Source organism: Amblyraja radiata, chromosome 8 (assembly GCF_010909765.2).
Source record: "Amblyraja radiata isolate CabotCenter1 chromosome 8, sAmbRad1.1.pri, whole genome shotgun sequence".
Taxonomy (NCBI): Eukaryota; Metazoa; Chordata; class Chondrichthyes; order Rajiformes; family Rajidae; genus Amblyraja; species Amblyraja radiata.
This window is the reverse complement of record NC_045963.1, coordinates 69,796,680-69,812,546: the sequence shown is the minus strand read 5'-3', so window position 1 is coordinate 69,812,546 and position 15,867 is coordinate 69,796,680. Positions and strand designations below refer to the sequence as shown.

Sequence of the window (15,867 nt, the reverse complement as noted above, 5' to 3'; positions counted from 1 at the left end):
CGAAAGGCGGCGCCGCCTACACGCCAACGAACCGACTGCCGCTCAACAGAAAAGTCAAATAAACGGACAAGACGTTGCCGGGGGGGGGGGTGGGGGGTGGGACGTGGGACGTCAGCGATCGGTCCAGACCCCCGCGTCCATCACATCACTGGCCGGTGGAGACGGGAGGGTGGGGGTCATTTTCCAATCTACCCAAAGCCAGGCATGTGATGGGTGGATACAGGTGAGGGGAGGGGGTTGACAGTCATACGGCGGGGGGGGGGGGGGGGGGGGGGGGTAAGCAAGTAACAAAGGCTGGAGGTGAAAAGGAGCGTCAGTTAAGTGGACGAGAGGAGGAATGAAATGTAAAGCCAGAGGGAGCAAAATAGGTGGGAGGGGAGGGTAAAGAGGGGGGGGGGGGGTAAAATGAAAAGGGGGATGGGAGATGAGTGTACAATGGAGGGGAAATGAACAGGGTGACTCGGGGGGGGGGGGGGGATAAAAGCAAGAAAGAGAGAGGGGAGGGGAGGGGGGGTTGGCGGTCTTACGTACAAGTGGAGAATTCAATGACCAATGTAAGGTATGTGTTGGAAGGAACTGCAGATGCTGGTTTAAACTGAAGATAGACACAAAATGCTGGAGTAACTCAGCAGGTCAGGCTGCATGTCTGGAGAGAAGGAATGGGTGACACTTCGGGGATGGGTGATCCGAAACGTCACCCATCCCTTCTCTCCAGAGATGCTGCCTGACCTGATGAGTTACTCCAGCTTTTTGTGTCTGTCTCCAATGTAGGTTACCCATGGAATATTGAAAGGCCTGGATGTGGAGAAGATGTTTCCACTAGTGGGAGAGTCTAGGACCAGAGGGCACAGTCTCAGGGTAAAAGGAAGGTCCCTTCAGAAAGGAGATGAGGTGGGGGCGTAGAGGGGAGGGGCAAGAAGGGGGGAAAAAAGAGATATATAGGATTTGGGAAAGTCAGAAATAGACAATAGACAATAGGTGCAGGAGGAGGCCATTCGGCCCTTCGAGCCAGCACCGCCATTCAATGTGATTATGGCTGATCATCCCAATCAGTATCCCGTTCCTGCCTTCTCCCCATATCCACTATTTTTAAGAGCCCTATCTAGCTCTCTCTTGAAAGCATCCAGAGAACCTGCCTCCACCGCCCTCTGAGGCAGAGAATTCCACAGACTCACCACTCTCTGTGAGAAAAAGTGTTTCCTCTTCTCCGCTCTAAATGGCTGAACCCTTATTCTTAAACTGTGGCCCCTGGTTCTGGACTCCCCCAACATCGGGAACATGTTTCCTGCCTCCAGCGTGCCCAAGCCCTTAACAATCTTATATGTTTCAATGAGATCTCCTCTCATCCTTCTAAACTCCAGAGTGTACATGGCCAGCTGCTCCATTCTCTCAGCATACGGCAGTCCCGCCATCCTGGGAATTAACCTTGTAAACCCACGCTGCACTCCCTCAATAGCAAGAATGTCCTTCCTCACATTAGGGGACCAAAACTGCACACAATACTCCAGGTGTGGTCTCACTAGGGGTCTGTACAATTGCAGAAGGACCTCTTTGCTCCTATACTCGACTCCTCTTGTTATAAAGGCAAACATACCATTTGCTTTCTTCACTGCCTGCTGTACCTGCATGCTTACTTTCATAGACTGATGTACAAGGACCCCCAGATCCCGTTGTACTTTCCCTTTTCCCAACTTGACGCCATTTAGATAGTAATCTGCCTTCCTGTTTTTGGTACCAAAGTGGATAACCTCACATTTATCCACATTAAACTTCATCTGCCATGCATCTGCCCACTTCCACAACCTGTCTAAGTCTCCCTGCAATCTCATAGCATCCTCCTCACAGTTCACACTGCCACCCAGCTTTGCATCATCTGCAAATTTGCTAATGTTACTTTGAATCCCTTCATCCAAATCATTGATGTATATTGTAAATATCTGCGGTCCCAGCACCAAGCCTTGCGGCACCCCACTACATAACACACCAACTTAACAGGACTGAATTAAAATTAATCTAAGCAACTCTTGCAATTAACTGATGAACGCTAAATTCAGCTAGGATTGACAATACGTAATCCAGAGACAAAGCACCTTCGGTAAGGTAGTCACGTGGCCCACTTTCTCATTTGACTCCATACCCAACAACATGGTCATTGATCAGCCTGAAGGCCATCGGCTCCGTGAAGTACTTCAAATGCAGCTTGGAGAATTTGGCTTTCTCGAGGTGCGCCTCAGTGTCGCAGGTCAGGCTGCAGCCGTCGCCAAAGTAACGCCACGCTGGCTGAACCACGTGTTGAAAGAAGTGCAGCCACCCTGTCTTCGCGGCAGCCACGTGCTCGATGAAGAAAAACCCGCCGCCCTGCAGAGTGGAAAACAACACCATGAGCCACAACGTCAAAGAGCCACAAATCAGATTCAACATGGCACGAATGCATCAGATAGAAACATAGACAATAGGTGCAGGAGGAGTGTTTAAGAAGGAACTGCAGATGCTGGAAAATCGAAGGTAAACAAAAATGCTGGAGGAACTCAGCGGGTGCAGCAGCATCTATGGAGCGAAGGAAATAGGCAACGTTTCGGGAACATGGACTGGTTTCGGGTCGGGACACTTCTTCAGAATGCTGTTCGATACATCGCTGGAGGATATTCATAGAAACATAGAAATTAGGTGCAGGAGTAGGCCATTCAGCCCTTCGAGCCTGCACCGCCATTCAATATGATCATGGCTGATCATCCAACTCAGTATCCCGTACCTGCCTTCTCTCCATACCCCCTGATCCCTTTAGCCACAAGGGCCACATCTAACTCCCTCTTAAATATAGCCAATGAACTGGCCTCAACTACCTTCTGTGGCAGAGAATTCCAGAGATTCACCACTCTCTGTGTGAAAAATGTTTTTCTCATCTCGGTCCTAAAAGATTTCCCCCTTATCCTTAAACTGTGACCCCTAGTTATGGACTTCCCCAACATCGGGAACAATCTTCCTGCATCTAGCCTGTCCAACCCCTTAAGAATTTTGTACGTTTCTATAAGATCCCCCCGCAATCTTCTAAATTCTAGCGAGTCCAAGCCGAGTCTATCCAGTCTCTCTTCATATGAAAGTCCTGACATCCCAGGAATCAGTCTGGTGAACCTTCTCTGTACTCCCTCTATGGCAACAATGTCTTTCCTCAGATTAGGGGACCAAAACTGTACGCAATACTCCAGATGTGGTCTCACCAAGACCCTGTTGTTCAGAGGAAGCAAAGTGAAGATGTGCCACAGAATACGCTATCTATTATCCCTGCTGCTACAATGAAGGGTCACATCTTTGAGGCTGCAATCCGTAAATGGTTTCCATTCTTGAAATCAACATGCTGGGCAATTCAAGGAAGACTGATTTTATGAGTTGCCAGGGAATAGGTGGAACATTTGAATGTCGAGCTCTATGTATGCTTGCTGGAAAAGGCTGCTCCATTTAACACCATTGCCACTGTTCACCCACCCTTTGCTTCGGTCTACACTGTAGATGCATCCCTCTGTAACATCTATTTCATTTACACCAGTCTGGCTCCACACATTTTGTGATGCTTCACTAAACTGCCGACTGATGACGCTAAAAGTGAGCTTCCAGCATTAAAGGGGCTGTCCAACTTGGGCAAACTAATTGGCGAGTTTGGAAGAGTTCCGGAGAGTTTGAAAAAGTGTCATCTTGAAGACCTCCTTTGACTATGTTGAAGACCAGCTTCGACTAGCTACGACTAACTCCGGGAAAATTGGACACCGAATAGTGGAGAGTGAAGACGACCTCCTTCGATCTCCCTTCGACTATGATGAAGACTATCTACGACTACCCTCGATTACCTACGACTAACATGCCAACCTACTACGACTAAACCTACGAGTAAAAAAATATTGATTTTTTCCATGGTGACCTTTTTTTTAAACTCGTGCGCATTTTTCAACGTTGAAAAATACGCCGCGACCTAGTTGAGGCCTCGAGTACATGGGGACTACTCTCGAGCATAAAGGAGAGTTACAAAGACCTCCTAGGACCTCGTGTCAACCATGCTGCGAGTATGAGTCGAGGGCAAACTCGCCAGAACTCGCGGATTAGGTCGCCCAAGTGGGACAGCCCCTTAACTGTGGGTAATTTAAAACGAGAAAATAGCTGTTTTACATTACATTATTAACAACACCTTCAGTACGCGACCACCTTCCTTAGTAATTAAGTATACATTAAGGCTGGCCAAAGTCAGTCCCCATTGCTCAACAAGGCCTGAAAAAACACTTAATAGGGAGAGCGTAAGGGAAAAGGATCTGAGCGCTTCATACAATAAATCCGCCTTTCCCAACGTTTTGGGAAGCCTCTGTAAAAGTAATGTGCTTCTGGTTGTCATAAGTGTCCAATTTTCATTCTAAAATGATACTTAAATAATGTGTTGGAAGGAACTGCAGACGCTGGTTTAAACCAAAGAGAGACACAAAAATGCTGGAGCAACTCAGCGGGGACAGGCAGCATGTCTGGCGAGAAGGGATGGGTGACGTTTCGGGTCGAGACCCTTCTTCAGTGGTTAGGGAAACAAGAGATATAGACGGTGATGTGGAGAGATAAAGCACAATGAATGAAAGAACGATGATAAAGGAAATAGGCCATTGTTAGCTGTTTGCTGGGTGAGAACAAGAAGCTGGTGTGACTTGGGTGGGGGAGGGATGGAGAGAGAGGGAATGCAGGGGTTACTTGAAGTGGAAGAAATCAATATTCATACCACTGGGGTGTAAGCTGCCCAAGTGAAATATGAGATGCTGTTCCTCCAATTTGCATTTAGCCTCACTCTGACAATGGAGGAGGCCTAGGACAGAAAGGTCTGTGTGGGAATGGGAATTAAAGTGTCTAGCAACCGGGAGATCAGGTAGGTCCAGGCGGGCTGAGGGAAGGTGTTCAGCGAAATGATCGCCCAGTCTACGTTTGGTCTCGCCGATGTATAAGAGTCCACATCTTGAACAAAGACCTTGTTCATGGTTACCATATATAACCATATAACAATTACAGCACGGAAACAGGCCATCTCGACCCCTCTAGTCCGTGCCGAACACATAATCTCCCCTAGTCCCATATACCTGCGCTCAGACCATAACCCTCCATTCCTTTCCCATCCATATAACTATCCAATTTATTTTTAAATGATAAAAACGAACCTGCCTCCACCACCTTCACTGGAAGCTCATTCCACACAGCTACCACTCTCTGAGTAAAGAAGTTCCCCCTCATGTTACCCCTAAACTTCAGTCCCTTAATTCTCAAGTCATGTCCCCTTGTTTGAATCTTCCCTACTCTCAGTGGGAAAAGCTTTTCCACGTCAACTCTGTCTATCCCTCTCATCATTTTAAAAACCTCTATCAAGTCCCCCCTTAACCTTCTGCGCTCCAAAGAATAAAGCCCTAACTTGTTCAACCTTTCTCTGTAACTTAGTTGCTGAAACCCAGGCAACATTCTAGTAAATCTCCTCTGTACTCTCTCTATTTTGTTGACATCCTTCCTATAATTAGGCGACCAAAATTGTACACCATACTCCAGAATTGGCCTCACCAATGCCTTGTACAATTTTAACATTACATCCCAACCTCTATACTCAATGCTCTGATTTATAAAGGCCAGCACACCAAAAGCTTTCTTTACCACCCTATCTACATGAGATTCCACTTTCATGGAACTGTGCACAGTTATTCCCAGATCCCTCTGTTCACCTACATTCTTCAATTCCCTACCATTTACCATGTACGTCCTATTTTGATTTGTCCTGCCAAGATGTAGCACCTCACACTTATCAGCATTAAACTCCATCTGCCATCTTTCAGCCCACTCTTCCAACTGGCATAAATCTCTCTGTAGACTTTGAAACTCTTCTTCATTGCCCGCAACCCCACCTATCTTAGTATCATCTGCATACTTACTAATCCAATTTACCACACCATCGTCCAGATCATTGATGTACATGACAAACAACAGTGGACCCAACACAGATCCCTGTGGCACCCCACTCGTCACTGGCCTCCAACCTGACAAACAACCATCCACCATTACTCTCTGGCATCTCCCATTCAGCCACTGTTGAATCCATCTTGCTACTCCACCATTAATACCCAACCATTGAACCTTCTTAACCAACCTTCCATGAGGAACCTTGTCAAAGGCCTTACTGAAGTCCATATACACAACATCCACTGCTTTACCCTCATCAATTTCCCGAGTAACATCTTCAAAAAATTCAAGAAGATTAGTTAAACATGACCTTCCAGGCACAAATCCATGTTGACTGTTCCTAATCAGACCCTGTTTATCCAGATGCTTATATATATTATCTCTAAGTATTCTTTCCATTAATTTGCCCACCACTGACGTCAAACTAATAGGTCTATAATTGCTAGGTTTACTCTTAGACCCCTTTTTAAACAATGGAACAACATGCGCAGTACGCCAATCCTCCGGCACTATTCCCGTTTCTAATGACATTTGAAATATTTCTGCCATAGCCCCTGCTATTTCTACACTAACTTCCCTCAATGTCCTAGGGAATATCCTGTCCGGACCTGGAGACTTATCCACTTTTATATTTCTCAAAAGTGTCAGTACTTCCTCTTCTTTGATCCTCATAGTTTCCATAGCTACTCTACTTGTTTCCCTTACCTCACATAATTCAATATCCTTCTCCTTGGTGAATACCGAAGAAAAGAAACTGTTCAATATCTCCCCCATCTCTTTTGGCTCTGCAGATAGTTGGCCACTCTGACTCTCTAATGGACCAATTTTATCCCTCGTTATCCTTTTGCTATTAATATAGCGGTAGAAACCCTTCGGATTTACTTTTACCTTACTTGCCAAAGCAACCTCATATCTTCTTTTAGCTTTTCTAATTTCTTTCTTAAGATTCTTTTTACATTCTTTATACTCCTCAAGCACCTCATTTACTCCATGCTGCCTATAACTATTGTAGATATCCCTCTTTTTCCGAACCAAGTGTCCAATTTCCCTTGAAAACCATGGCTCTTTACAATTTTTACGATTTCCTTTCAACCGAACAGGGACATAAAGATTCTGTACTCTTAAAATTTCACCTTTAAATGTACTCCATTTCTCTTCCACATCTTTCCCATAAAACAAACTGTCCCAATTTACTCCTTTTAAATCCTTTCGCATCTCCTCAAAGTTAGCCTTTCTCCAATCAAAAATCTCAACCCTAGGTCCAGTTTTGTCCCTCTCCATAATTATATTGAAACTAATGGTATTGTGATCACTGGACCCGAACTGTTCCCCAACGCATACCTCTGCCACCTGACCCATCTCATTTCCTAACAGGAGGTCCAGTACCGCCCCTTCTCTAGTAGGTACTTCTATGTATTGTTGCAAAAAACTATCCTGCACACATTTTACAAACTCCAACCCATCCAGCCCATTTACAGAATGTGTTTCCCAGTCTATGTGTGGAAAATTGAAATCTCCCACAATCACTACCTTGTGCTTACTACTAATATCTGCAATCTCCTTACATATTTGCTCTTCCAATTCTCGCTCCCCATTTGGCGGTCTATAATACACCCCTATAAGTGTTGCTACCCCTTTCCCATTTCTCAGTTCCACCCAAATAGCCTCCCTAGACGATCCCTCTAATCTATCCTGCCAAAGCACTGCTGTAATATCTTCCCTGATAAGCAATGCAACACCTCCACCTCTTGCCCCTCCAATTCTATCACACCTGAAGCAACGAAATCCTGGAATATTTAGTTTCCAATCACAGCCCTCCTGCAACCATGTTTCACTGATCGCCACAACATCATACTTCCAGGTGTCAATCCAGGCTCTAAGTTCATCCACTTTTCTTACAATGCTCCTAGCATTAAAATATACAGATTTAAGAAACCCACCCTCTCTTATTCTCTGATTATTTTCTTTTTTTTTCTCTCTCCCCTACATTTTGGGTCAGAGTGCTACCATTCTCTGCCCCCTGCTTCACACACTGACTGCTAGCTTTCCCAATTTGAGTCCCTCCCCCCAACCATACTAGTTTAAAGTCTCCCCAGTAGCCTTTGCAAATCTCCCCGCCAGGATATTGGTCCCCCTTGAGTTCAAGTGCAACCCGTCCTTTCTGTACAGGTCGCACCTTCCCCAAAAGAGGTCCCAATGATCCAGAAACTTGAATCCATACCCACTGCACCAGTCCCTCGTCCACGCATTTATCCTCCACCTCGCTCCATTCCTACTCTCACTGTCGCGTGGCACAGGCAGTAATCCTGAGATTGTTACCTTTCCAGTCCTTCTCCTTAACTCTCTACCTAACTCCCTAAATTCTTCTTTCAGGACCTCTTCTCTTTTTTTACCTATGTCGTTGGTACCTATATGCACCACAACCTCAGGCTCCTCTCCCTCCCATTTCAGGATTTCTTGGACACGTTCAGACACATCCCTGACCCTGGCACCAGGGAGGCAAACTACCATCCGGGACTCCTGTCTGCGTCCACAGAATCGCCTATCCGACCCCCAGACTATAGAGTCCCCTATTACAATTGCCCTCCCCTTCTTTTCCTTACCCTTCTGAGCAACCGGACCGGTCTTTGTGCCAGAGGCCCGGCCGCTGTCGCTGCCCCCAGGTAGGCTGTCTCCCCCACCCTTACTCAAACATGAGTACTTATTTTCAAGGTGTACAGCCACCGGGGTACTCACCAGTCCCTGCCTCTGCCCATTGCCCTTCCTAACTGTGACCCAGTTTTCTGTCTCCCGTGGTCTTGGAGTGACCACCTCCCTGTAACTCCTTTCTATGACCTCCTCGCTCTCCCTGAGCAGACAGAGGTCATCGAGTTGCTGCTCCAGGTTCCTAACGCGGTCCCTAAGGAGCCCCATCTCGATGCACCTGGCGCAGATGTGGACGTCTGGAGAGCACTCAGACTCCATGACCTCCCACATCTGACATCCAGAACAGTAAACTGCCCTGGCCTTCATTCTCCCCCTTATCCAAATACAATAAAGCCTTACAATTACAATACAAATACAATACAAGCCAATCAGCTGCTTCCTCTGATCCTCGTCCACCAATCAGAGGCTTCCACCAGAATCCTTCTCTGGAAGTGAGATGGAACGTTACAGATTTGGGTTCACTTACAGCTGCAGGTAAGTCCTCCTCTCGCCAACGGCTCCCCGGGCCTCTGTAGAAGCAAACCCCGCGCTGTATTTATACTTACAGCTGCAGGTAAGTCCTCCTCTCGCCAACGGCTCCCTGGGCCTCTGTAGAAGCAAACCCCGCGCTGTATTTATACTTACAGCTGCAGGTAAGTCCTCCTCTCGCCAACGGCTCCCCGGGCCTCTGTAGAAGCAAACCCCGCGCTGTATTTATACTTACAGCTGCAGGTAAGTCCTCCTCTCGCCAACGGCTCCCCGGGCCTCTGTAGAAGCAAACCCCGCGCTGTATTTATACTTACAGCTGCAGGTAAGTCCTCCTCTCGCCAACGGCTCCCCGGGCCTCTGTAGAAGCAAACCCCGCGCTGTATTTATACTTACAGCTGCAGGTAAGTCCTCCTCTCGCCAACGGCTCCCCGGGCCTCTGTAGAAGCAAACCCCGCGCTGTATTTATACTTACAGCTGCAGGTAAGTCCTCCTCTCGCCAACGGCTCCCCGGGCCTCTGTAGAAGCAAACCCCGCGCTGTATTTATACTTACAGCTGCAGGTAAGTCCTCCTCTCGCCAACGGCTCCCCGGGCCTCTGTAGAAGCAAACCCCGCGCTGTATTTATACTTACAGCTGCAGGTAAGTCCTCCTCTCGCCAACGGCTCCCCGGGCCTCTGTAGAAGCAAACCCCGCGCTGTATTTATACTTACAGCTGCAGGTAAGTCCTCCTCTCACCAACGGCTCCCCGGGCCTCTGTAGAAGCAAACCCCGCGCTGTATTTATACTTACAGCTGCAGGTAAGTCCTCCTCTCGCCAACGGCTCCCCGGGCCTCTGTAGAAGCAAACCCCGCGCTGTATTTATACTTACAGCTGCAGGTAAGTCCTCCTCTCGCCAACGGCTCCCCGGGCCTCTGTAGAAGCAAACCCCGCGCTGTATTTATACTTACAGCTGCAGGTAAGTCCTCCTCTCGCCAACGGCTCCCCGGGCCTCTGTAGAAGCAAACCCCGCGCTGTATTTATACTTACAGCTGCAGGTAAGTCCTCCTCTCGCCAACGGCTCCCCGGGCCTCTGTAGAAGCAAACCCCGCGCTGTATTTATACTTACAGCTGCAGGTAAGTCCTCCTCTCGCCAACGGCTCCCCGGGCCTCTGTAGAAGCAAACCCCGCGCTGTATTTATACTTACAGCTGCAGGTAAGTCCTCCTCTCGCCAACGGCTCCCCGGGCCTCTGTAGAAGCAAACCCCGCGCTGTATTTATACTTACAGCTGCAGGTAAGTCCTCCTCTCGCCAACGGCTCCCCGGGCCTCTGTAGAAGCAAACCCCGCGCTGTATTTATACTTACAGCTGCAGGTAAGTCCTCCTCTCGCCAACGGCTCCCCGTGGCTGCAACCTTCCCTGCATTGATGAACTGTACACTGCAAGGGCCAGGAAGCGAGCGGGCAAGATCATCTCTGACCCCTCTCACCGTGGCCACAAACTCTTTGAATCACTTTCCTCTGGGAGGCGACTCCGGACTGTCAAAGCTGCTGCAGCCAGACATAAAAACAACTTTGTACCCACTGATAAAATTCCTCTCAGAGGCCCTGGCCTCAAGAGCTGAATCGAACACCTTGAAGGAACAGGAATGTCCCAAAACAAGAAAGAGTCAAAGGAACCTGAAAGTTCAACAAGGTTGGCACGGTGGAGCAGTGGTAGAGTTGTTGCCTCACAGCACCAGAGACCCGGGTTCCATCCTCAATACGGGCGCTGTCTGTATGGCGTTTTTACATTCTCCCTGTGACCTGCTTGGGTTTCCCCCCCTTCCCTTCCCCCCCCCCCCAGATCTCCAGTGTCCTCCCACACTCCAAAGACGTGCAGGTTTGTAGGTTAATTTGCTTGGTGTAAATGTAAATTGTCCCTAGTGTGTGTAAGGTAGTGTTGGTGTGCAGGGATCGCTGGTCGGTGTGGACTCGGTGGGCCGAAGGGCCTGTTTCTTCGCTGCATCTTGGCATTTGTGGGAGATTTGTGTTAATTTGTAATGAAAACAAGTTAATCAATAAACACCAAAAGAACCGTAGTTTAGTTTATTGTCAGAAACTCTCGTCACAGATCTGACAAAACTTGGAAACAACTGGATCTGTGAGGCTAAATCGGTTGCGTCAAACCTAAAGATAGAAATAACACTCTCCCTCAGATGTGGTGGAGTTGGGCGCAAGAGGGGAAGGCCGCATGATGACAGCACATCTGATGCTAACTTGGAGGAAATGAATGGCACAGATGCTACGCCAGAAGAGGCCTACTTCAGAAAGTGTGTGTTTTACGTTTTGGTAGACAACGTTATATAACTGTCCACTACAATGCTGTTAGGCAGTTGGCAGAAAAACCTTGATTTCTTGTGGAAATATCTCACATGTCAAAGTGATGTGGAGAGAAAAATCTTTATCTTCATCAGAGCAATATCCTGCTGACATTAACGGTGATGATTTTGCAAAAGAAATACAACATTTACCCTCAGTACATAAAGCAAATTTTGTAAATGCACAGTTTAAGCCATTAGATCTGTTGAACTTGTTAACAGAGTACAGACTTGGTGATTAAGAAGGAACTGCAGATGCTGGAAAGTCGAAGGTACACAAAATAGCTGGAGAAACTCAGCGGGTGCAGCAGCATCTATGGAGTGAAGGAAATAGGCAACGTTTCGGGCCGAAACCCTTCTTCAGACCTGTGGTGACCTGTTTCCAAATGTTCCAATTCCAGCAACAGTCGCTTTTGGAGTCTGAAGAAGGATCTCGACCCGAAACGTCACCTATTCTTTCGCTCCATAGATACTGCCTCACCCTCTGAGTTTCTCCAGCATTTTCGTCTACCTTCGATTTTTCCAGCATCTGTAGTTCTTTCTTAAGCTTCCGCAGAGAGGTCATTCAGCAAACTCAAGCTGATTAAGAATTATTTAAGGTCTATAATGTCTCAGGAACATCCTGTGGATTTGGCCAGGCTAAGTATCGAGTCAAACATTGCCACAACAATTAATTTTCATGCTGTGTTTCGAAACTTTTCACAAAAAAAGGCCAGGAACACTCTTTATTTAAGCCTATCTACCTTTTTAAAAACTTTTTACTAATAATTATGTCTTCTGAAGATCTGATCTGCATTGAAATATAAAAGGATGTTTCAATGTGAATTCTTTCTCCTTATCTGTATTGTAGCATCAACAAAGATGTTCAAAACAAATGTGCTTTCTGAATCTTTTATGTTATTTATATTTATCATGGGGGAAGTATAGGAGCACAAGGCCTCAAATGCAGAAAACCAACAGAGTGCTCCATTCCACACCTCTCTTATCTTCCATACCCCTGTTTGCCTTGCAGGCTCATGGCATCAAACCGTAGCGTTGTGGATAAAAAGAGGATGACTAATGGAGAAGGGAAGGGGGCCCGAAAGAAACTTTGTACCCACTGATAAAATTCCTCTCAGAGGCCCTGGCCTCAAGAGCTGAATCGAACACGCTCTCTTTCTCCAGCGTTTTGTGTCTATCTCCTGCTTTGTGTAATGGTCACGCACAAGTTTGAAGCTTAAAGGGTATGTCCCACTTAGCGATTTTTTTCCAGCGACTGCGAACATCAGCGACTGACGCCCTAAAAACCATCAAGTTGTACGACACTCCGCGTCACCCGCCTTCACAACACAAGGTTACACCAATGTATTAGAAATGAACTTTTCTACATTAAATCTAGGGGCGAATAACCTTTAGTGGATAAGTGGGCGCTTTATATTACCCACGTCACCCGAAGGAAACTTTGGACCCACTGATAAAATTCCTCTCAGAGGCTCTGGCCTCAAGAGCTGAATCTGACTCTAACTCTCTCTCTCTCTTTCTCAATTCAATTTCAATTAAAAAACTTTATTGGCATGATAAAAAAATACATTGTTATATTGCCAAAGTATAAAACATGACATACATATTTAAAATGCATAAGTATAAATACAAGTATACAGTGCGTGGATAGATATGTCCCCTGTACATAAACTCGCAATAGGCCGATAGCCCTTTATTGATTGCTACACGTTCTTGTAGCTGTAAGCAGTACAACACAATAGCAAGTTTAGCAATTCGATATTCATTTCTTAGTGTCAGTTAATCTTTCTCTCTTTCTTTCTCTCTCTCTCCTTTCTCTCTCGTTTTCTTTCTCCCTCTCTCTTTCTCCCTCTCACTCTCTCCTTCTTCCTCTCTCTCTTTCTTCCTCTCCTTCTTCCCCTCTCTCTCTTTCTCCAGCGTTGTATGTCTTTCTCCTGCTCTGTGTAATGGTGACACACAAGTTTGAAACTGAACCCCGTGCAGGGCGACCTCAGCTCGCCTACTGGAGAACACCGTGTCCAGCGCACACACACTGTTACATTTCTTGTTGAAGAAGGAACTGCAGATGCTGGAAAGTCGAAGGTAGACAAAAGCAAAGATACTAGAGGAGCAAAAAGTGCTGGAGAAACTCAGCAGGTGCAGCAGCATCTATGTGGAGCGAAGGAATTAGCAACGTTTCCTATTTCCTTCGCTCCATGCAAAGAGTTGAACAATCTCCACTAGAGGAAATAGGCAACAGAAACGTTGCCTATTTCCTTCGCTCAAGAGAGAAAGAGAGAGGGAGGGAGAGAGAGGAAAGGAGAGAGAGGGAAGGAGAGAAAGAGAGAGAAAAAGCGAGAGAGAGAAAGAGAGGGCACTTTTGTCTAACCTGTTACATTCCTTACCGGTTTGAGCACACGGAGGATCTCGCTCAAGGCGCGGTTGATGTCGCGGACGCTGCACAACACGAGTGTACACACCACGGCGTCCATGGATCCGCTGTCCACTTGCCTCATGTCCTCCGCGCTGCCCAGCACGAACCTGTCCAGCTCGACGTGGCTGCTGTCGGCGACGCTGCGGCGCAAGAAGCGCTCGAAGTTGGGGTTGGGGTCGAGGCAGGTGACCTTGCAGCCCCAGGGGTAGAAGGGGAAGTTGGCGCCGGTGCCGCAGCCCACCTCCAGCACGTTGAGCGGCGCCGCGGTCGGCGTCGGGGCCGCGAAGGCCGGCAGCTCGTCAAACAGCTCCTTCTTCACCTTCGCCATCTTCCTGTTCATGTCGGCCACGAAGGAGCACATGAGGTGCGGGAAGAAGCGCTTGTACAGCGGGTCCCACAGCCCCGCGTAGCACAGGATGGTCACCGGCAGCACCAGCAGCTCCACCAACAACCGCAACACCGACCTGAGCCACGCCATCTTCCCCCACACACTGGCCCCGGCTCCCCGCCTGCTCAAAGGTCCAACCGCCAGCATCAAAGATGGATTCCACCATCACTCCATCCACTCACAATGGGGCTTGATCTGCCTTGACCATAGAAGGCCACCTCCACCTCCACCACTCCATCCACTCACAATGGGGCTTGATCTGCCTTGACCAAAGATGGCCACCTCCACCACCATCACTCCATCCACTCACAATGGGGCTTGATCTGCCTTGACCAAAGATTGAATTGAATACCTTTATTGTCATACAGACCTTACGGTCTGAACGAAATTTCGTGCCTGCAGTCATACATACAATCATACAATAATAAACAACAATAATCGACAGAAGGATGTAGGGCTGGGTGTTTATGCGTGCTATTTTTATGATATTTATTTTAGTTTATCTTTTTTAAATATTTTACCTTGTATGTATCGTTAGCTTTTAGAAATGTTTGAATGGTGCACTGACTGGCTGACATTTTACAATTTCGTTGTACATGGTTCATGTTACAATGACAATAAAGAAACTATTCTATTCTATAAACACAAATTAACACCACCACAGTGTATCCTCCAAGCACCTCCTCACTGTGGTGGAGGCAAAAATCTTAGGGTTACTGTATCTTCCCTCCTCTTCTCCCTCTGCGCTGAGGCGATTCCCCACCGGGCGATGGCACAACAGTCCCGCGGCTCACCGAACCCCGCAAACGGGCCGGCTCAAACACCGCTGCCCGGGGTGGTCGAAGCTGCCGTCCTCCAGTACAGCACACTCAGGTCACCGCCTCAGAACGCCGTCCCAGCCGCCGGAGCACCGTTCCAGCCCCGAGCCGGATCGCCCTCACGTGAGTGCCGTTCCACCCTCGGGCTGGGCCACTCCGACGGGAGCACCGTTCTCTCTCGGGCTGGGCCACACCGACGGGTTGAGCCGGCTACACGTTGAGAGTGGCAAATTTCACTTGGCACAAAGATTAAAAAAAATGAGAGAGCTCATTGACGATAATGTTGTGTCAACCAGTGAACATGGAAGTAAGTGCTTGAAATGATGGGAGAGGTAGAAATTCAGAATGCCATTATAGACTGAGACTTTATATCCTTGGGTAGAGAATTCCAAAGATGCACGACTGACTGACTGAAAATTTTGCATTTCCATTCACTTTTGAATCATCCTATTCTTTACTTTGAAATATGACTGTAATCTCTGTGATTCGTTAGCCTGGCAAATCATTATTCGCTTTTCAACACTCCAAGTATATTTCATTGAGATCACTCTCGTTCTTCTAAACTCTAAACTATGGCCCCAGTCTCCAAACTATGGCCTGCGGACCACATCCGACCATTTTATCCGCCCCGCCACGTTCCGTGCAGCGGGCTGTTTAGCGGCTTCTGTGGTAGCGCGGGAACTTAAACGTCAGTTTGCTGTAGGCTATCAAGTTGAGGGTTTGTGTGCAGCTGCTGACAGGTTACCGTCGATGGCCCCGGGGAGACAGTGAGGATCGGC

At 47.6% G+C, this 15,867-nt stretch overlaps 2 protein-coding genes across 5 annotated transcripts in view; one reads left to right on the top strand and one right to left on the bottom strand.

The window, feature by feature from the left end:
• ralgapa2 (Ral GTPase activating protein catalytic subunit alpha 2) overlaps positions 1 to 15,867 on the top strand; it is a 462,100-nt gene that overhangs the window by 82,232 nt on the left and 364,001 nt on the right. The gene's annotated exons all lie outside the window — the stretch shown is intronic.
• On the bottom strand, positions 1,863 to 14,399 carry LOC116976365 (methyltransferase-like protein 7A). The gene is made up of 2 exons (XM_033026195.1): positions 13,854 to 14,399; positions 1,863 to 2,358 (listed from the first exon to the last, which is right to left on the bottom strand). Exons 1-2 carry the CDS (start codon positions 14,358 to 14,360, stop codon positions 2,122 to 2,124), a joined length of 744 nt encoding a protein of 247 aa, XP_032882086.1. The 5' UTR covers positions 14,361 to 14,399; the 3' UTR covers positions 1,863 to 2,121.